The following is a 19,176-nucleotide window of genomic DNA, read 5'->3' as shown; positions in this document are numbered from 1 at the left end:
TATCTTAAGCATACGAACCCTCAGAGAGATACAGGTTTGAGGAGCATTCTGTCATTGAGACAATGTCACTGGGTTTGCCTGAATGTAGAGAGACTTGGGAATAGAGGTTGTATTCTTGAAAGCATCACATTAAAGTTTCAGCAATGACAGCTGAGGTTAAACAATGAAGAGTCTTTGGGGAGACCACAATATTCTTTATCATGTACGTTGTAACTGGACATTATTTCCATCAAAACTCAAATCTCCTGTTTAAAAAATAAGATTTCAAATCATCTGTTATAATGCTCAGTGGACAGAAAAAAAAAAAACTTTTGGCTTCAGGTGCTATGTGCTGCAAAGTTGCTCCGCAAGATTCTGTCCCAGCTGGTAAACTGGATGTGGCAGATGCACCAACACAGAAGAATTATAGATTAAGTAATACAGTGAACTAAGTTAGACCACTCCTGGATATTACCAGTGCTGTACATTAATTTTGTTTGCTACCAAATAACCTGGTTTAACTGGACCCATTTGTTAATTGTCTGTATTCATTTACTCACCTGTGCTTTACCCAGAATGACCAACAATAAAATATTTATTGACTACAGAGCTGCAGTAGTATCTGCCAGAAGGTAAGGCCTGGATATTTGTTTATAACTTTGACTAACATTTAAACAGAATTGTAACTTCAGTTTAATGCAAACACAATTCTTTGCATTAAATTTAGCGATTGCTGAAATTGCTGAACTGTGCTTGTGAAGAGGAAAATACTTACATTTTATTATGATTCAATGTTAAAAATGGATGCTGACTGAATCCAGGCCTAAGCATCAGTTGATTTAGGAACATGAATAAGCAGAAAGTTTGTAACAAAAACTAGAATACCCACAGCCCTCCACAGACACCTCCAATTTACATGGTTTTGATATTGTCACCTTTATTTTTGTCTGTTCATCAAATTTAAATGGATTTGTGACATTTCCAAAGTATTCACGAAACATAATAACAGTGTCTCTGCAGTTCTTGGGAATAAGCCCTATGGACACAGTGTTATTATTGTGGACCTCTTCTGCCATCACCTGGTGGCAACTAAGCAACTGCATGATTTCCAAATCAAATCTGGTGTCATAGATTTCTAATATATCACAGATAGCACATAGCACTGCAATTCACAAATGATATGTATATTATCTCAGTGTCTCAAATAGTCTCTTGTGCTGTTGTTTCATAGAACATGCAGTTACATCAAAGGATATAAATAAAAACACTCACTCTAAGGAAATGTGACGCTTTGGGGTAGATCCTTAGTTCAAATAAAATCTGTATGTAGCCATTATAACAATCCATTACCAATAAACGTTTTCAAATTACTTTGAGAATGCAACAGATGGTTGATGTAAAAATCCCAACTTACTTGAATACTAAACTGATGCACACATATCCATGCAAATAAACAAATTCTGTGCTGGAAAGGCCTACACATTTTCAGTACTCTGTAAGGCCTTCTTTTCTTCTGTCCTTGGGGGTGACTGGAGTTTTTCAGAGATAAATTTTGATGCGGAGGTTTTCAAGTGTATGTGCGCATGTATGCATGTGCGTCTATTTATAGCAACATGTGTGTACATGCATGTGTGCATACATGGTGTTTGTGTGTGTGTATGCATGAGCGTCAGTTTGTTTTGAAAAGTGCTGGGGACAACGACCGGTTCGACTTTTTAAAGTGGTGGGAACGAAATGGGCCACAACAAAAAGTGGTGGGGACATGTCCCCAGCATCCCCAGCGTAAATGACACCTATGTGTGTATATGTGTGTGTGTGTGTGTGTGTGTGTGGTGAGAGTGTTGCGTGCTGTTCCCCTCTATCTGCTGAGTGATGCATGAACAGGTGTCAGGGGGATATGACTAGGGACTTTGGGGACTTAATGTCCAAAAACAGGATCTACGCAAAGACCCAGTGTTATTTTTACACCTGTGCTGGACATGTGGGATTTGTAATATAATACGGAACACAGCATTGTTCCAGAGACAATGACCGGCCAATCACTGATCCCCTGCCACTTACATCACAGTGATGACACCCTGGCCATTCTAACAGTAAGACCTTGGTGAGGTGAAGAAGAGCAGGCTGATGCAACACTGTTGTGGATAAGGGTAGAACAGTCTGATATTATACCCCCCCTAATGGGCCACACCTTGAGGGGTTTGACCACTGAGCAGGACGGACTGCTATCTGAGGTCGTTTTTTTGGTCTTCAAATTTTCATTCATAAATGTTTTTTATCCAGGGGCCTCAGGGAATCCACGCTGTGAATCCTTCCCATGGTGATTATGAAAAAACAGCATGGGTTAAGTGATGTGTGTCCAAATAACTCAGAGTTTCCTTACACCCCTGTACTGCACATGTGACCTAGTGTTGCATGCCTAATTGTGGTACATAATAAAAAGTAAAAAAAAATGCATGCTGAAGCAGCCCTATTACAGTGATGCATGAATATTTAACATTAGTGGAGCACACACACAGCTTGTGTGCTGATATATAGCAGACTGTGTTTTGTGGCAAAGAAGGGGTGAAGTTATAATAGTACAATTACTACACTCATATCAGGGTATGGTATCAGGGATGGCTCAGGGATGCCAAAAGAGCATTCAGGATTCTAATGGTTCCATTTCCAAGCTTCCTTGTAGCATAGTAGCTCGTCAGCAGTTGTCAGCTTCAGGAAACAGTGTCAAAAACCTCACTGTCATTGTGACACTTCTAACACACAAAATGTGTCAGTACCACTCTTCCCCCAGTAGATGGCAGACAGTGGTAACATTCAAGTTATCAAGACTACAACATCAACATTCAGCAAGGCAGGAGCTGTAGAGGGGCACTTCAGAAAAGCAGTACAGTTTACATACCTTGGTGTGGGTCCTCTCAGTTGTCAAATGCATAGTATTTCCATTGGTCATGGTCTTCATTGGCCAGGTTCTCATCACAAATTTGAGAGGTGGCTAAGTAAAGAAAAAAAAACAGTTACAAATTTAGCCAGGACATATTTTTAGCCATTGTGGTTTGTGCTGTGGAACCACTGAATGACTAGACCGCGAAATACAGCTGCAAACATGGACAGCAGTACTTGACCTCAAACTGCCACATGCTAAGCAGAGAGAATTGTCATAGTAATCTGTCACCCAGTTATGGAACGCTGATCAGGAAAGTTTCATACAACCATATCATGTGACAGAGACAGCCAAGCCTGCTAAACTTCCCAGTGGTTGCCTTATTAACATTCTGGTGAAAAATACACATTCAGAAATAACCAAAGCCAATAACCAAAATAATCAAACAAAAACTGACCTGAGACAGCAACATATATTATTGTTATGATTATGTCATTGGTTATTAATATTATAATTATTACAAAGATTAATGAATAATGTTATAAGTATTGTATTATCAGCATATTGTTGCATAACTTAAATATAAAATATGAAATATAAAATATAAAATACCTTCATATCTAATATGGAGACCTTTTTCTCTGTGCCGTGTAACTTCTCACTTACAATAACAGATGGTGCTGTTTCTTTGTTACTTCTTTTGCACACGTACACCACGTTTACAGGATGTTGAGGTTTCTGCACATTTATTGCCACCCCCTATAGACCATTTTGTGATCTTTCTGATTCTAATGAAAAGCAAACATCTCTACAGATACAATCTCCCTCTACAAACCTCATGCCTCTATCTCACATTTGGGTTATTTTTATGTGCAAGTCAATGTCATGGACACTACCTCAGTGAAAATTTACAGACACTGGGCTTGGAGATATATATGAAAGTATTCAATCAGCTTAATTCTCCAAAAATATTTTTTCCATTGCATAGATATTTTTGTTGTCATCTTTATGAACAGAGATCACCAACCTTTACATTAAATATTAGACCCTGCCCTTTCTAGTCAATCATATACTATTGACATTCTTTGCTAATGTTAACCAGCTGGTGTTACAGTATTATCACACCCCACATTCAAGAGATTTATAATACCATGCAAGCTTGCTAGTTAGATGGGTAACTAGCAAACTAAATATGTTGTGTGTACTCTGATAGATGCATATGATACTGCTGAGGTCATATTGGAAACATAACAAGCTACAACTCTGTAATGTACACATCACGGCAAACAGTTCCAAAAAAAATGTAATACAAAAGTACTTTTACTTTAGTATTGTTTGAGAGGGTACCTTTTTACTCATACTCAAGGGGTTTCCAGGGCATATACTTTTCATTCTATTGAGGGAAATTTTCCCTAATGTAATAGTACCTCTACTTGAGTACATTTCCAGTACTCTTTCAACTAGTATTCACTGTTTACTGTAGTAATTACTTATTTATAACAGACATATTAAGGCAATGTGAAGTAAACTGGGTCCCTGTTTTTCCCCACATTTAGTTTTCTAGTATTTTTACTTGTGTGGCTTGTTACATGTCACTATTTCCATTATTAAAATGTGTGGATGTCAACTGAATCATACTTCTTCATTCACTTGCACTACAGCCTTCTAAATGATGGCCAAATTACCATTTGGTGTTGGCATTTTCTGCCCATACATCAGATGGAGATTACTAATTCTTTTTGGATTTGCTCCACAACATGTGTCATCTTAATCATTTCTGATGTGTGCTCTCAGAATGGGAAATGAATATATTACAGAAATGTATGATTTTAGCTAATTGTATAACAGAATATTTAATGAATACTTGATGTGATAGCCCTGTGTCCACATTGATAAAACACATATGCTTACTCTGCATATTATTTAATATACCAACTTGAATGGTTGTGACATTTGGAGAGTGTGTGTGTGTTTGTGTGTGTGTGTGTGTGTGTGTGTGTGTGTGTGTGTGTGTGTGTGTGTGTGTGTGAGAGAGAGAGAGATAGAGAGAGAGCGAAACCTTTAAGGTGGTAATAAATTCACATTCAGTTTTCTTTCATGGAAATCAGTTAAGGAACTACGTTTACCAACCCCTTAATGCTGAATTTAAAAAAAACCTTGTAGACTAAATGTGCCTTGTTTAATTCCGCGGGTTAAACTTAAGTTCTTACAGTTCTATATGATGTGAGTGATGGGGGACACAGTTTCCATTTGTTTTGTCCCTGCATAGACAGAAATAATCCTTTTATGTAACCTGGCCCGCACACAAAGTGACAGTAGCAGCTATCGTAAATGATTTGTCGTGGGTGAACTTTGGTTTGGAAGCCATCTTACGAGCTTTTGTTGGATGCTGTTTCTGTTTACAGTGCACTCAACATGCTTGCTGAACCAAGAATTCTCAGCATATGAGTTAAAATAAAAAAGGGACAGGCCAGCATAGCTGGCAAAACCAGTCTGCTCATTTCTTGTTGAAGTAAAAAAAAATAATAAAAATGTAACAATATTAAGTAAATAAGTAACAGAGCAATGTGATCTGATAGCCCATAATTGTTGACCTCATTGTACATTTAAGTAATTCATGACACATTGCGACCTTTTAATTTTTTCAACTTCACATGAATACACCCCTCATCCCTACTTGCTACTACCTGAAAGAGGTAGCAACACAAAAGTTTTCGCTCACATGTGTTGTGGTGCTCTTGAACCTGACCAAACTGATGGGCCATTTCCATTTATGCCAGCTGTAGGTCACCCGGAGTTGAGTACGAATCGCCTCGGGTACAATTGACAACTTAGTACTCAATGTGTCCAGTGCATGGTCACACGATGGCTGACGGTAATGACCATTTTTAAGAAACCAGCGCTGGGGAGGGCACCCTGGCAGGACGGCGGGTAAACTGTGTCATATCATGCGATTAGAAATTATTTTTGATGTGAACGCTGAACATGCGGAGCAGGAATTGAGACATTGTTCACTGGATATGAGAAACAGAAAGCTTTCCTTCTTATTTTATTCCCTCTGAGGGCCTTCCTGTGCACTTACTGGTCTGCTAGCTGGTAGTCAGGGAAAATTATACACAAGAAAGGATCTACAGAATGTCTAACATGAGAGATCAGAATTACAGCAGGAAGGCCTTGCAGACCAAACAAAGCAAGAGGATATTAAAATCTGGTTCAGGAACTAAATGCACCTTAAGACAATATAACAGAGACGCATTTTTTTAAATGGACTTGTGTCCATTTGGACAATGGAACTACAGTTCAAAGTGATGAATGGAAACAAAGCATAACAAAAGCATTTCCCTTAAAGAATGTTCATAAGGAACCAGCAACTCAGAACACTTCTAGCCTCAATTATGGAAGAGACACAAATGTCATCATGGAATGCACAAAGATGACTATCTGGTGCACATAATAAGAATATAATAAAATAAGAATCTGTGCTTCAACAATAATATGAGAGCTACTGATCAGGACCAGTGTTTTCAGACACAATCCATCAACACCCAGGGACACAAGCATAGGCTCCACATTCCCAGGAGTGACAACAGTAAACCGATCTGCAATTCACAGGTCAGAGGGCGTTGTTATGGCAACAGCAATGCTTCAACATACCGTCTGGTGGTCTCCTTCATGCCCGCTGATTCGTGACCAGGGCCTGTAGAAATCTCTGTCGAAATTCGCTGAGGGCAATTTGTACACAAGGACAGAGAAAGAGGTTTACATTATGGAGAGAATGGGAGTAAGAACGTTAGACAAGAGCATGTGTATGGGGGATGTGAAACCCCAGGTGTTATTAGTTCACATATGAAAACAGATCAAGGTCAGCTTGAGTCCCCACTGTCTGAAAAGAACATGCAGTTTATTGTGCTTTTTATGGTGCAGTGTTACTGATAACATGTTTTTTTCCGGCTTTAAAGGATGTGTCAACATTATAGCATTCCTTGACTTTTCCACTGGTGGTAAATGTACCACTATTCAAAAACACAAGTGATAGTAATAACATCCATAATCATGATCATTACAATCGTCATTATCATCATCAATACAACAATGATATTCCATCAAAATTAATTGCATAAGGCTGACCTTCCAAACAATACAAATCAATTTGTAGCTACTGGAAAGGTCCACACTGATTGCTTTTGTGGTCATATTTTTCTATTTTTGCAATACAGGCATTAAAACAAATACGGTTACAAAAATACATGTTTTGTTCTGGTACAGATATTAAAAAAACACTGAAATGTACATTTCGGAATGAATGCTGTATTTTATTATTTTCACTTCATAAGTGTCAAGGTAGCAACATATCAAATACACCGGAAAGGCACTTTTTGTCTGATCGGAACAGTGAAAACAGGACGTGCATCGCGCTCTGCCCACATTGCGTCCATCGCCCAATAAAATGTGACTTTCTGTACTGCCGTAGACATGTAATATCACTCCGCTAGCCGGCGGTCTACGCGCGCAGGCACCGTTTCGATACTAGAGGCAGATCAAGCAGGAAGGGCTAGGCGTGTGAAATTCTCTTAAGTTACTGTATCTAACGAAACGGACATTGTGAAGTTTTTATTATTGATTATTTAAGTAATATCTTTAATTATTTTAATTTATACTTAATAGCGTCATATAGCCAGCTATGGCCGATATCGACAAGATTAACATAGACAGTATCATACAGCGCCTTTTGGAAGGTAAGGAAGAGCTCCGCATCACGTAGGTAGCTAACGCTAACTTGCTAGCTAACGTGTGCCGCTCAGTAGCGAGCTAGCTGGCAAGCTAATATTGTCAACCATTTTATGATAATTTCTCTGATGTTCCTGTGTGTTTTCCGGTCCTGTTTTCTTGTTCATTTTTCGATGCCTATTCACAGGTGTGTGTAGTGGTGTTGTTCTGTCTTAGCTAGCTAGCTAACTAGCCTGAAAATCTTCTAAACAGCCTGCAAGTAATGATTTCCTTGGGAAGTATCTATAGGTAGCTACCGCTACGTTATTTTAACCAACATGTTGTAGCTAATACTGGCTGGCTGTCGTGTATCCAGGTACGCAGCATTTTGATCATGGCAGCTAGCTAGAAAACATCTTTTAACCTTACACATAGTTTTAGAAGGCTTTTTATAAAACCAAAACTACACGGCGTTGTCGGCTTCTGTCAGTCTGGAGAAACACGTTGCTTTTGCAAAACGCAGCTAGTTAGCTGGTTAGGAAGCAAGCCAGGTAGCTTTGCATGTGGCTGTCACTGTTCTTTTGTGTTTTGCTTTTACAAACGTATGCCACCAACGACAGAATTACTTGAGCATTTGTAAGTATATTGCGTAATTTGGTCGTCATTTTCGAGACCGTGGGCTGGTTGCTGCCGTTGAAATGACTTGGATGTGCTCGTCAATTTGGCTAACGCTAATATGTAGCAAGTTAGCTAGCTGTCGTCACATGACGAACGAGCTAATGAATGGCATCCTCGTCTGTTCTCGTTAACGACTTTGTACAATTCAGTTTCCCCTTCTAGTTGACTGGAAGGCATATTTTAATGTGTATCCCTGACTGTTGTAGAACTCTGTGTTAGATAGCTAAGTGTCTGTCTAACTAGCCAGTTTTGCAGCGAATGGCGACCCAGATTCATTTTCGGACTGCCCTGGTTTTTCGTATTCCGGCGTGTGCAGATGTTGAGCGCATCTCTTTTGATGAAATCCAGTTTGTTATTCTGTACTGTTTTATACCTAAAGCCAGACACAGAATGCTCCACAACGGTTGTAACGTTAATCCAATTTGCATCAAGTGACTATCCTTTGAGCGGCATATTAGGTAAATTACAGTTTAGCGGTTTGTGAGCCTGGGTCTGTGTTCCGTTCAACGTTAACCAGTAATCCCCAAAGCCTTTAACAGTTACACATCTACTAGTCTACATTATTGCCGTACAAGATAGATCGAGGTCAAGGTGCTGTAGTCGTAAACCATCTAACATTGCCTCTGTTCGGTCCACATATATGTGTTTCGATAAACTTGTACATTTGCATATTGTCTTGTTTAAGAACCCTCTCCAGCTTTTATGCCTTTTAAAAGGAGGCCATGCCATTCGAAATCCTAACCTCAAGTCACAACGCCGGCTATTTACTGCTGAAGCAAGCTCCCGTTTTTTATTCGTAACGAGTGCAACGAGGAATTTTTTTTCTTTTATTTTGCAGGGTTGGCCATAATTCCTTTCAGCTGTTTCTGTATAGGTCACATTTTTGGTGGTTACAGCATTTTGACTTCTGCTGTGTCAAAAAAAACTGCTCTTCTTAGAGTCATGAAAATAAGTAAGCGTGCTCTGCTGATGGTGATGCAGATACCCACTTCCTCTGCCAGTGTCTTTTTCTTTCACGCTGTGTTCTTTAGGTGTTGTGGTGACATAGCTGGGCCTCTAATCGGTAGATTGCATGCTCAAATCCCACACAGCAGTGCTGTTGTACTATTGAACAAGGTGCTTAATCTTGATTGTTTTAATACATTTTTAGCTGTATTAAATACTTGACACCTAAAATGAAAGCTGTGGAAGCCACATCGGACAATAGTTTGTGAGCATGTGTATGATACAGTACTGCATTTAATTTTGTGTAACTCATTAGCTGTTCTGTGATCTGTATTGGTAACAGCATTTACGTGGTCTGATTATTGTGTATGTTTTCAAGGGTCCAGTTTACAAAGGAGCAGAGTGTTGTGGTATCAGACCTGAAAGGGATAACTAAGCATTTGCATCAGGTTTGGCATCAGCGGAATCTTTTATTGGCAGTGATCTACAAGACCTCTAGCTGAACCACACAGTCCATTAGCCAAGCACTGCACTCCTTCAGCCTGGACTGTAAAGGTACTGGTGAGGTCGGCGCACATTGTGGCCTTGCCGGATGACTGGCGATAATACGTCACAGTGAGAGAAATCGTAGGCCTTGTTCACACTCTGTGTGTGTGTGTGTGTGTGTGTGTGTGTGTGTGTGTGTGTGTGTGTGTGTGTGTGTCTGTGTCTGTGTCTGTGTCTGTCTGTGTGATTGTGTTTGAGAGAGTGAGAGACACTGTGTGTGTGTGTGTGTGTGTGTGTGTGTGTGTGCGCGCACATGCAGATTCAATGTCTGCGCTGTCTGCTAACTCATCAGCTTCTGTCTGTGGACCCAAATTCAGAGTGGATAACAGCAGGGCTGAGCTGCATTCTCCTGCTCAATGCGCTCGACAGTTCAATAGGTCACAGTCCAAATACTTGATTGTCCCATGTGGGCAATACTTTTGCTGACGGGATTAAAAAAAAGAAGAAAAGAAAAACAAATCTCCCGGCTACTCTCATGCTACCAGATGGTTTTATTTGCACATGCAAGTATTGCGGACAACATTTTGGCTCTTTGTCTTGATGAAGATTTGTAGGGCTCCAAATTTCCATGTGATTTGCCTGTCCATTACATTTACATTGCATGCGCATGTGATTATTTGTAGTGTTGGACGAGAGAAACTCAAATGAATACATCAGAGTAGATGAAACTAGAGTAAAAAACAAACATAAAAAACAGCCTGGTATGGACATTATTTCCTTTGGCAGGAGTAAGCAGTCAAAGAAGCAGCCGTGCCCTTCCCTGACTGAATGAGCAAGTAACAAAAATCAACCACAAAAGGGGAAAAGGCCAGCAGATTGATCACCGTGATTTATCAGTGCCTGGTGGAGTTTTTGTTTTTCCCATTAACGGTATGTTAAGTCATATAGAAGTAACAGACTTTGAAGGCCAGTAACCCATGGTCTGTCTGTAGTGTCTGATGATCGTGTATGAGCCAACATGACTACAGTGCTGATTGCTTAAGGGTTATCTTATCATCTGTACAAGCATTAATTCAGATGGCAGCTTATATAAGTCCAGCCCTAGAATAGCGGCTCCTTTCATCCAGGTCTGTAGCATATGATTCTGGGTTGGGCTTGGTGCTGTATGCTTAACCGAAGGCAACCTTATCTTACTTTATTGCAGAATGTACGCTCTGTGTTTTCAAGCCCCTGTCGCTAGTAATGTCTCTGAAACCTGTTCCCGGAAAGGGGACTCTCCTGAGAAGCAACATTCGATTGCATAATGCCGTGGAACAGGATCGGCATATTCACAACCTCCTGTGAATATGAGGCACGTGCAAGCATTTTGAGATGTGAAAAATGAGATGTCTCTTGCATAGCAACAGCACTCATGATCTGTAAACACCTGGCTGGTGCGCTAACTTACTAGTTAAAGGCAAAGTATCACGGCTGTTGAGTTGCGTAATGCGTACATTTGTTTTGTGTTAATGCAGTATTTGTGCTGCATGGAACTGTCGTTATCTCTGTCTAAATTCCATATTCATTGTAATTACAATATTCTTTACATAGATAGCTGTGGTCTTAGGCATACACTTTTCACTGCAACCTCAGTGTTGACCTCATTGTTCCTAGACTCAATAACTCACACAAGCCCATGCACCCCAAAAAGAAATTTACTCCTTATACAGTTGAGGCAACCAATGATGTGGTCGGATTTACTGCGATTCATGGGCAGAGCAATCAGATTTCTAGAGCAGCATTAATAATGTATGTTATTTTGCTTAGAAACTGGTTCAGTTCACTCGCACTAATCTCCATCCCACTAAGTGATTCACATTGCCTGCTGTGCTGCGCCATGGAATGACAGTATCACCCACACTCTCATTCCCATGATTCATCAGCGCAGTTTGAGATGTAGCCACATGCATGCCAGAATAAAAGGGATTGTTTTGCATGGTTAATTGGAAGTTTATAAATCCATCGTTTCTGCGGAGCAGATTTGCTGAGAAATTCATTCTAATTAGGATTCAAAATGGGGCAGCGTTTGTGAAATGCATTCTTACAAAAGACTGATATAGGAATGTTTGCTCCATCAAGCCTTGCGGCACCGAGTGTGTGTTTTTGTTTTTTTTGTTTTTTTTTACGTCAGGATGTGGAAGCCATGGGTTTACCGGCAGGTATCTGCTACCTGTTTTTACATGCCTACTGGGGAGAGTACCTGTCTCTCTCTCAGGAATTCCTCTGATGTCATGGAGGTAGTGCCTTCCTGTCACTGCACAAGCGCCGTGCCACAACTTCTCACCTGATGCGTGTACACAGACACACACACACATACGCAGACACCAGGACATGGATTCATAGAGGTTTTTTACATGAGTCAGAGCTTCTGTCAGTTGGATGTCCTTCTGGAGTATCAGTCACTCATATCAGAAGTGTCATAAATCGTTCTTCACTTTGCAGCTCAATGAGTGCTGTTTCTCCTAACCTGAGCAGATAAGCAGCCCTTGAGAGACTCCTCAGTTGTAAATGAATCTCTCCATCTGCATAAGATGGAGAGGTTCATTTACAACTGAAGAGTGCAGGGGAGGAACCACCCCAATGATGTCAGAACAATGTCACATGATTGGGGTGGTTCCTCCCCTGCACTAAAAACGTTGTTGTGCAAGGTACCAGAGACTCGGCTCTACAGGAAAGTAGCTAAAGGGGAACAGCATTCTGGCTGTCAAGCCTGTGTGTAATGCGAAACATGACATGCACCTAAACGTGTGCAGGTCCCTTCGCATTTTCTGTGGCTCACAGCTGAGGCAACTTCTTTGATCCTAAAAATAGACCACACCTCTTCTAGGCCGCTACCAGGAAGTGCAGACTTGCATTAACCGCCTGTGTCAGAGGTCGGGTAGTTCTTGCAGAAGTAGGTGGAAGTGAGGAGGGGCTGCCAGAGGAGCAATAAAGTATTGCTGTCAGATAGGGTAACCTACTTTTCCAGGTTAGCGCATGTTCTCTGTGTGTCTTCAAGAAGGTTCATAAACAAAATGGTGAATTTTAGCTCTCCCCGCCTTGCACTTAGCCTAGTGGTTATCCTGCGCTCCGTATCTGCATGTTGTTTGGTTTGAATACCCTTGAGCAAGGGACTTGACCCTAGTAACACAGGAAAATATCCAATAGGCATGAAACAAAATATTGTTATTTTGAATTTTGCAAAAATAAAAACAACAGTGTTTCGTGGCCCTAAGAATATACCGCTAAATCAAATTACCATGTGACTTGGTAAAAACTGGCTGAAATGGAATTTGCATTTTTTATAAAGATCAATTTTACTTGTTCTGTCCAATATTATTCAGCTGTGCTGTGGCAAAAGTACTTATTTTGTGCTTAAAATAAAATATTTAACGTTAAATCTCTTGTGTGTTGAAGTCATAACGAAGACTCTCATGGGTCGAAGTGCTGACATATAAGAGATCAAACATTGAAAGGGATCATTGGCTGTGCGTGTTCTATGGTTTGACTACTGAATATTCATTGATATACCATGGTGAAATGGAATTTTAAAACATCATTTTGATAATATTGGGCATTAACAAACGTGCTGGCTAGCAAGTTCAGCAGCACAGTTTACAAGCACAGTTGATACTGTAAGTATCATTACAAATTAAGTACTGGTTTCATTGGCGGTCTGTTGTAATGTTAATTCTGGTCTGTGTGTCTGTTCTGTAGCTACATAGAGTTAACTCAACTATGGATCCATTTTATAAAAGCAATATAGCACTCAAAGGAGTGGTGCATTATTAATATTGGCACAACAAAGGGTTTGATACCTGAATGGAAAGAAAAAAACTAGCTCAGTCTTGCTAATTCTTGCTGTTTTCTTGTATGCATTATTTCTCATGGAAATATCATTTTGTGACAATTTCATTTTGTGCTCTTCATTTGGCGAAGCATATCATATTATGAGGTGAATGTGTTATTGCATGCTTAATATCCAGTGGCTCAGATGACAAAGTACAACGTTTAAAAGTGTGAGCCTTTCAAGAGCATCTGCCGAGCAAATGTGTTACTTTAATGATTGAATTGCATTTTCTCTCTGGCATTGATTAACTGGATAGATTAGCAGGTAGCATGTTGGTGTGACTGATGTGGTCTGATCTTCTCTTTTTGCAGTGAGAGGGTCAAAGCCTGGTAAGAACGTTCAGCTCCAGGAGAACGAGATTCGTGGTCTCTGCCTCAAGTCCCGTGAGATCTTCCTCAGCCAGCCAATCCTGCTGGAGCTGGAGGCGCCCCTAAAAATCTGCGGTGAGCATCTCAAAACACCACCTTTGTATCACAAAACCATGCCTCTGTACTACAAAATAGCACCACTGTATTTCAGAACACCACCAGTGTATTGCAGAACAGTGCCTCTGTATCCCAAAACACCACCAGGAAGGGAGGGTTATGAGGATCGCATCTGATCCAAGGGCTTGTCTACAACAGCATAAGTAACTGAATGGCTGAAGCAACATGTGGCGTAGAGGTTACGTAACCTGTAGAAGGGTGCTGCTGATGCTAATTCTAATGCTGTTACCCTCCTTCAGGTGACATCCACGGCCAGTACTACGACCTCCTGAGGCTGTTTGAGTATGGTGGCTACCCACCCGAGAGCAATTACCTGTTCCTGGGGGACTATGTGGACCGAGGGAAACAATCTCTGGAGACCATCTGCCTACTGCTGGCCTACAAGATCAAGTTCCCAGAAAACTTCTTCCTGCTGAGGGGGAATCACGAGTGTGCCTCCATCAACAGGATATATGGCTTCTACGATGAGTGTAAGTTGAGCTCTGTGTCCCCCTAGAGTCAGACCAGATAATTTTTTTGGTGGGGGGGCAGAGTGAATAATATTGAATATGACTGTATCATTCAAATGGACTTTTGGCTGTGACTAAGATGCCCTAGAAGTAGCAAATGTTAAGTCACTCACTTGGTCACTGCCTGATTAACACAGCAAAAAGCTCCTCCAAAGAAATGGCTGTATAGTTCCTTCACGAGTTAGGGAAAGGGCGCTAAGGGGGTTTCACCACAGCACCCACAGGACCATATTAATGGATGTACTTATGAAATTCACTCTTTCCTAAGTGTGAATTTATCAAAAATCCTAATTCCCTGTGAAATATTTCAAATGTTGTACTCATAGACTAGTCTCAGTAGAATGAGGTTCATTTCCCTAATTCTGTTGTGGTTAAAAAGTGTGGTTCCTCATTTTTTTAACTGGGTGAATGTCCAGTGTTTTGAGTCTTGAGAAAAGTCTTCCCTACATAATGGTCTAGGCTTCAAATCCAAAATTCCATTACCAGCAATATTGGTACGCTGTATTCTCACAAAAAGTAATTTACCTGGATTACTTCCTTTAATTGCCATTTTTTTTGTCCAGCTGAGTTGATGTTAATTTAGAAATGGATCTGCTGCAAATCACCCAAATACAAGTTGTCTACTTCCTTGGCTTAATTATGCACCAAGTTCTTGAACATCCGTCTATGTCTTGTTTTTTACTTTTTGTAGGCAAGAGGCGCTACAACATCAAGCTGTGGAAGACGTTCACCGACTGCTTCAACTGTCTCCCCATTGCTGCCATCGTGGATGAAAAGATCTTCTGTTGTCACGGAGGTGGGAATGACTAGCACAGCCCAGCCTGATTGTTGTCCGTCCATTAACCCAGCCCAGCCTGAATCTGCTGTCTTTATGGGCAATGATAAATTGGGTTTGGAATTGCCAGGCTTGTGATACAGGTTTTTTTTTCTTTCTTAATTTGCCTTAAGGGGGTTTGCAGTTTTTAACTGTGTCCTGGTGAGTCACGTCACTGCTACTGATTTAATTTGTGGAACTCTAAATTTGATAAGCCAACTCTTTATGCGCTCTGCTTCTTATGACAAAAAACTTGGTGTTATCCGACTTGGGTCACTGTCTCTCCAGTCCAAATGCTGGAGAGACCCAGTCAGTATTGAATAAAAAAGTGCCACACTGTACACCCTAATAATCATTACCATTAATCATTATTAAGTTAGGTGCAATTAAAACTGAAGCCTTTCTTTTTTCCCCAAACTAAATTGCAAGTCTGTATCCAACTTGAAGTTGCATACACATAAAAATGATTTAAGTCATGTATCCATGCCTGGTCTTAAATTCTGCCTTAAAGCCTTTCAGCTTGCCATAGGGCAGGGGTAAATTATTGACTTGTGTTTTTTATTGTGATTTGCTCTTGTTGATCCATGTAACAAATCTCTCCCTGTGATAAACAGGAAGTGAATGTGAATATGTTGTGCCCTTCCTCGTCACATGCCTTTGGCTCCATTCTTCTTAGTTTTCATTTACCCTGTGGCTGGAAGGTGGTTCAAACGAACCTTTGATTACTTTTACAGATTTATATTTCCCAGAAATGTGACTAAACATGGCAGGTAAGCCAGCCAGAACTTGCCTGCGGTTTGATTTATAACTACTGCCCCCACCCCCCCCCCCCAGGCCTGTCTCCAGACCTCCAGTCCATGGAGCAGATCCGCCGGATCATGAGGCCCACAGACGTGCCTGACCAGGGGCTGCTGTGCGACCTGCTATGGTCCGACCCAGACAAGGACGTCCTTGGCTGGGGTGAGAACGACCGCGGCGTGTCCTTCACCTTCGGGGCGGAGGTGGTGGCCAAGTTCCTGCACAAGCACGACCTGGACCTGATCTGCCGGGCCCACCAGGTGAGTGACACACCTTTTGAGGCATAGTTACACGCGATCAAACGGCATCTCATCACTAGAGTTCAACATAAAGTCACAGCCACATTTCATTACTGTCATGAGTAAAATGTCACAGGTGTCTTAAACACCACCCCCGCTGTTGCCGTAAGACTTTTTCCCTTTATGCAGGAGAACCTGGTTTAGATTTCTGTTCCGTTTACCTATAAGGTTTTCCCCTGCCACTGCGGTTATTGTTTTTCCTGCACGTGTGTATTTTTTCTCCTCCTCGTGTTCTTCATGACTGTTATGATGTTCACTCATTGTAGGTTGTGGAAGATGGCTATGAGTTCTTCGCCAAGAGGCAGCTGGTGACCCTGTTCTCTGCGCCTAACTACTGCGGAGAGTTTGACAACGCAGGGGCCATGATGAGCGTGGATGAGACCCTCATGTGCTCCTTCCAGGTGGGGAAAAATGCTGCGCCCCATTTCAGAGTGCTCTTATTTAGGATGCTTTCTGGCAGCTTTTGTTTGCTAGATCATTACACACGTGGGTGGAGATACTAGAAGTTGGCTGACCCGTTTTTGTTTTGTGTTGCTGTTTTTTTATGTAGATTTTAAAACCAGCGGAGAAAAAGAAGCCCAACTCAAGCAGACCAGTCACGCCGCCTCGGAACATGGTCACAAAACAAGCAAAAAAATAGGCCAACGAGGGGGGCGGGGGGTGTGGTGGCGACGCCCATGGTGGACTTGTATCATACGATCTTCATTTGTTCGCTTGGAATTATTTGTTATTTTTGTTTCTCGGTGGTCACTCGAACTCGAACTGCTGGCTGCATCTTTTTTTTTTTAATTTTGATTGACTAGAAGAAGCAGCTCTCGACTGACTGACTGACTGACTGGCGGACTCATTTACTGACTCTGTCCGACTGCCTGAGTGTGAAGCTCCTGCAGTAGCAACATTTCACTACGAGAGGGCAAAAAGTAGCCACAGCTGTTGAACAGTGCCTGTTCACTTTTCTTTTTTTAAATTATATTTCATCCCTGCTTCAGCAGTAAAGAGCCTGCTGCTTCAGAATACAGGATGAAAGTGTTTTATTTTATTTTGTTTATATTTTACAGGCTGAATGGCTGTTTATCTCAAAAGCGCATTTTAAAATCCATTCAGGTTGATGCATTTAAGTCTGTGCCACATGACGGAGCAGTCGCTCAGCACTCCAGAACAGCAGGTCACACACCGTGATACTCAGGGCTGAGAAAATGGCCATAATTGACAGGATGCAAACGATCCAAACCCCGCCCTCCTTGCCCCCAACAGCCAATCCAATCTCACTTTAAATTATGGAAACTTTTTCCAAGCAAAATTCTTACCACTGTGAAAAAAAATCTTATACACTTGAGGATGAAGCAAAAAGCTTTTATGATAAAAAATGGATTTTAGATTAGAAGGGTTCTTTTTTCCACATCTGTCTTGTGTCTTTGTCATCATTATTTAACCGATAGATTCCCCATCTGTCACAGTAGCATCAGTGAAGTGCGATCTAATTTTTTTTATATATATATATGAAATACTTCCTGTACTGTACTCTTCAAATGAATAAAGTCATTTTCATAATGTCTGTCTCTTCCTACCATTAATGTTTTTGCTAGGCTAAATTTAAGGGGGATTTTAAGAATTTCGTCACCTTTTAAATTCAACTCTAGTCAATGATAAAGCTGCGTGAGCATTTTCACTGCAGTGGAATGAAATCAGCTCAAGACACACAAACTCTTAGCAGTGAGGTTTCTGTAGCTTTGATTTTGTAAGTGAACGTTTGAATTTCATGCTTAAACAAGATGCCTTTTCAGTTGTTTGCTTTTTTGTTCAGGAAATGGAATGAGTAGAAGTTTGAGTTTAATGTAAGAATCATCTGCTCTGAGTAAGAGTAATTGGCATGTGGTGAGAACTCAAGGACTTTCTGTTGCATGCATCTAAATGTAAGAAATTTAAGCACATGGCCTTTTTCTGTTCTCAAGGCATGTACGTTTTAGCATGTCTTCAGATAATGTAGCTTTTATTCAGGTATCTGTAATTTGTAACTATAACTTTGAATATTTGAAATTTATAAGTTTCATTTGAACTTCATTGTGTATCATTAAACCCACTATGTATATATGTTTTTGTTTTAGTCTTGGCAATAACACATTTTTTCCACGTTTAAGCAATTGTATACTTGTTTAATAAAGATTGGGGTTAAAAGGGGAAGACATGGTGGTTACTTATCTGCTCTTTTTATATGACAACCACACAAGTGTGAAAATTTTGCAGTGCATCTTATCAAAACAGCAGGAAGTATGTTGAGGCACCTACGCACCTTGGAGTGCAAAATGGAAGGCATTTATAGGATGCATTTTTTTTTTTGTTTTGACGTGCAATTTTCCATTATTTCGTGATGCTAACTGTTGTTATATGGTTCTGTCATACTACCTGTCACCACTTGTATGAGAATCACAGATGTTTTGGATTTAATGTTTTCACCATTGTCTTCAGACAGACATGGCAGTACTTTCACATTGATCTGAGTTCATTAAGTACTCAAGGGAAAAAGTAGTTTGGTGTGTTACTGTGGCTTCAGTCCTTGATCTTTCTTTTAATTCACCTCTGTGTTGTAAACGGTAAATCTTTTTTATTTTTTAGCGTTACCTCTGAAAGGTAATATTCTAGAAACTGAAACCGCTAGCAACTTTTTGCAGATGGTAGCATGATGGCCGGTCTCCAAATCTTCATGGTGAATAAACTGTCACCAGCGGA

The 19,176-nt window shown here is 40.6% G+C and overlaps 1 protein-coding gene across 1 annotated transcript; it reads left to right on the top strand.

Moving 5' to 3' along the window:
* Positions 1-7,373: 7,373 nt before the first annotated feature.
* On the top strand, positions 7,374-18,560 carry LOC118777800 (serine/threonine-protein phosphatase PP1-gamma catalytic subunit A-like). The gene is made up of 7 exons (XM_036528966.1): positions 7,374-7,596; positions 13,856-13,987; positions 14,269-14,499; positions 15,230-15,334; positions 16,187-16,410; positions 16,716-16,850; positions 17,000-18,560. Exons 1-7 carry the CDS (start codon positions 7,542-7,544, stop codon positions 17,087-17,089), a joined length of 972 nt encoding a protein of 323 aa, XP_036384859.1. The 5' UTR covers positions 7,374-7,541; the 3' UTR covers positions 17,090-18,560.
* The last annotated feature ends 616 nt before the right edge of the window (positions 18,561-19,176 follow it).

This window comes from Megalops cyprinoides, chromosome 5 (genome assembly GCF_013368585.1).
Source record: "Megalops cyprinoides isolate fMegCyp1 chromosome 5, fMegCyp1.pri, whole genome shotgun sequence".
NCBI lineage: Eukaryota > Metazoa > Chordata > Actinopteri > Elopiformes > Megalopidae > Megalops > Megalops cyprinoides.
This window is presented reverse-complemented; position numbering and strand designations above follow the sequence as displayed.

Excerpts from the sequence above, each read along its gene's own strand:
- LOC118777800 (XM_036528966.1), top strand. The coding sequence starts at position 7,542 with ATGGCCGATATCGACAAGATTAACATAGACAGTATCATACAGCGCCTT. Across the intron at positions 14,500-15,229 it reads ATATGGCTTCTACGATGAGT|GCAAGAGGCGCTACAACATC; the intron begins GTAAGTTGAGCT and ends TACTTTTTGTAG. Across the intron at positions 16,851-16,999 it reads CCCTCATGTGCTCCTTCCAG|ATTTTAAAACCAGCGGAGAA; the intron begins GTGGGGAAAAAT and ends TTTTTTATGTAG.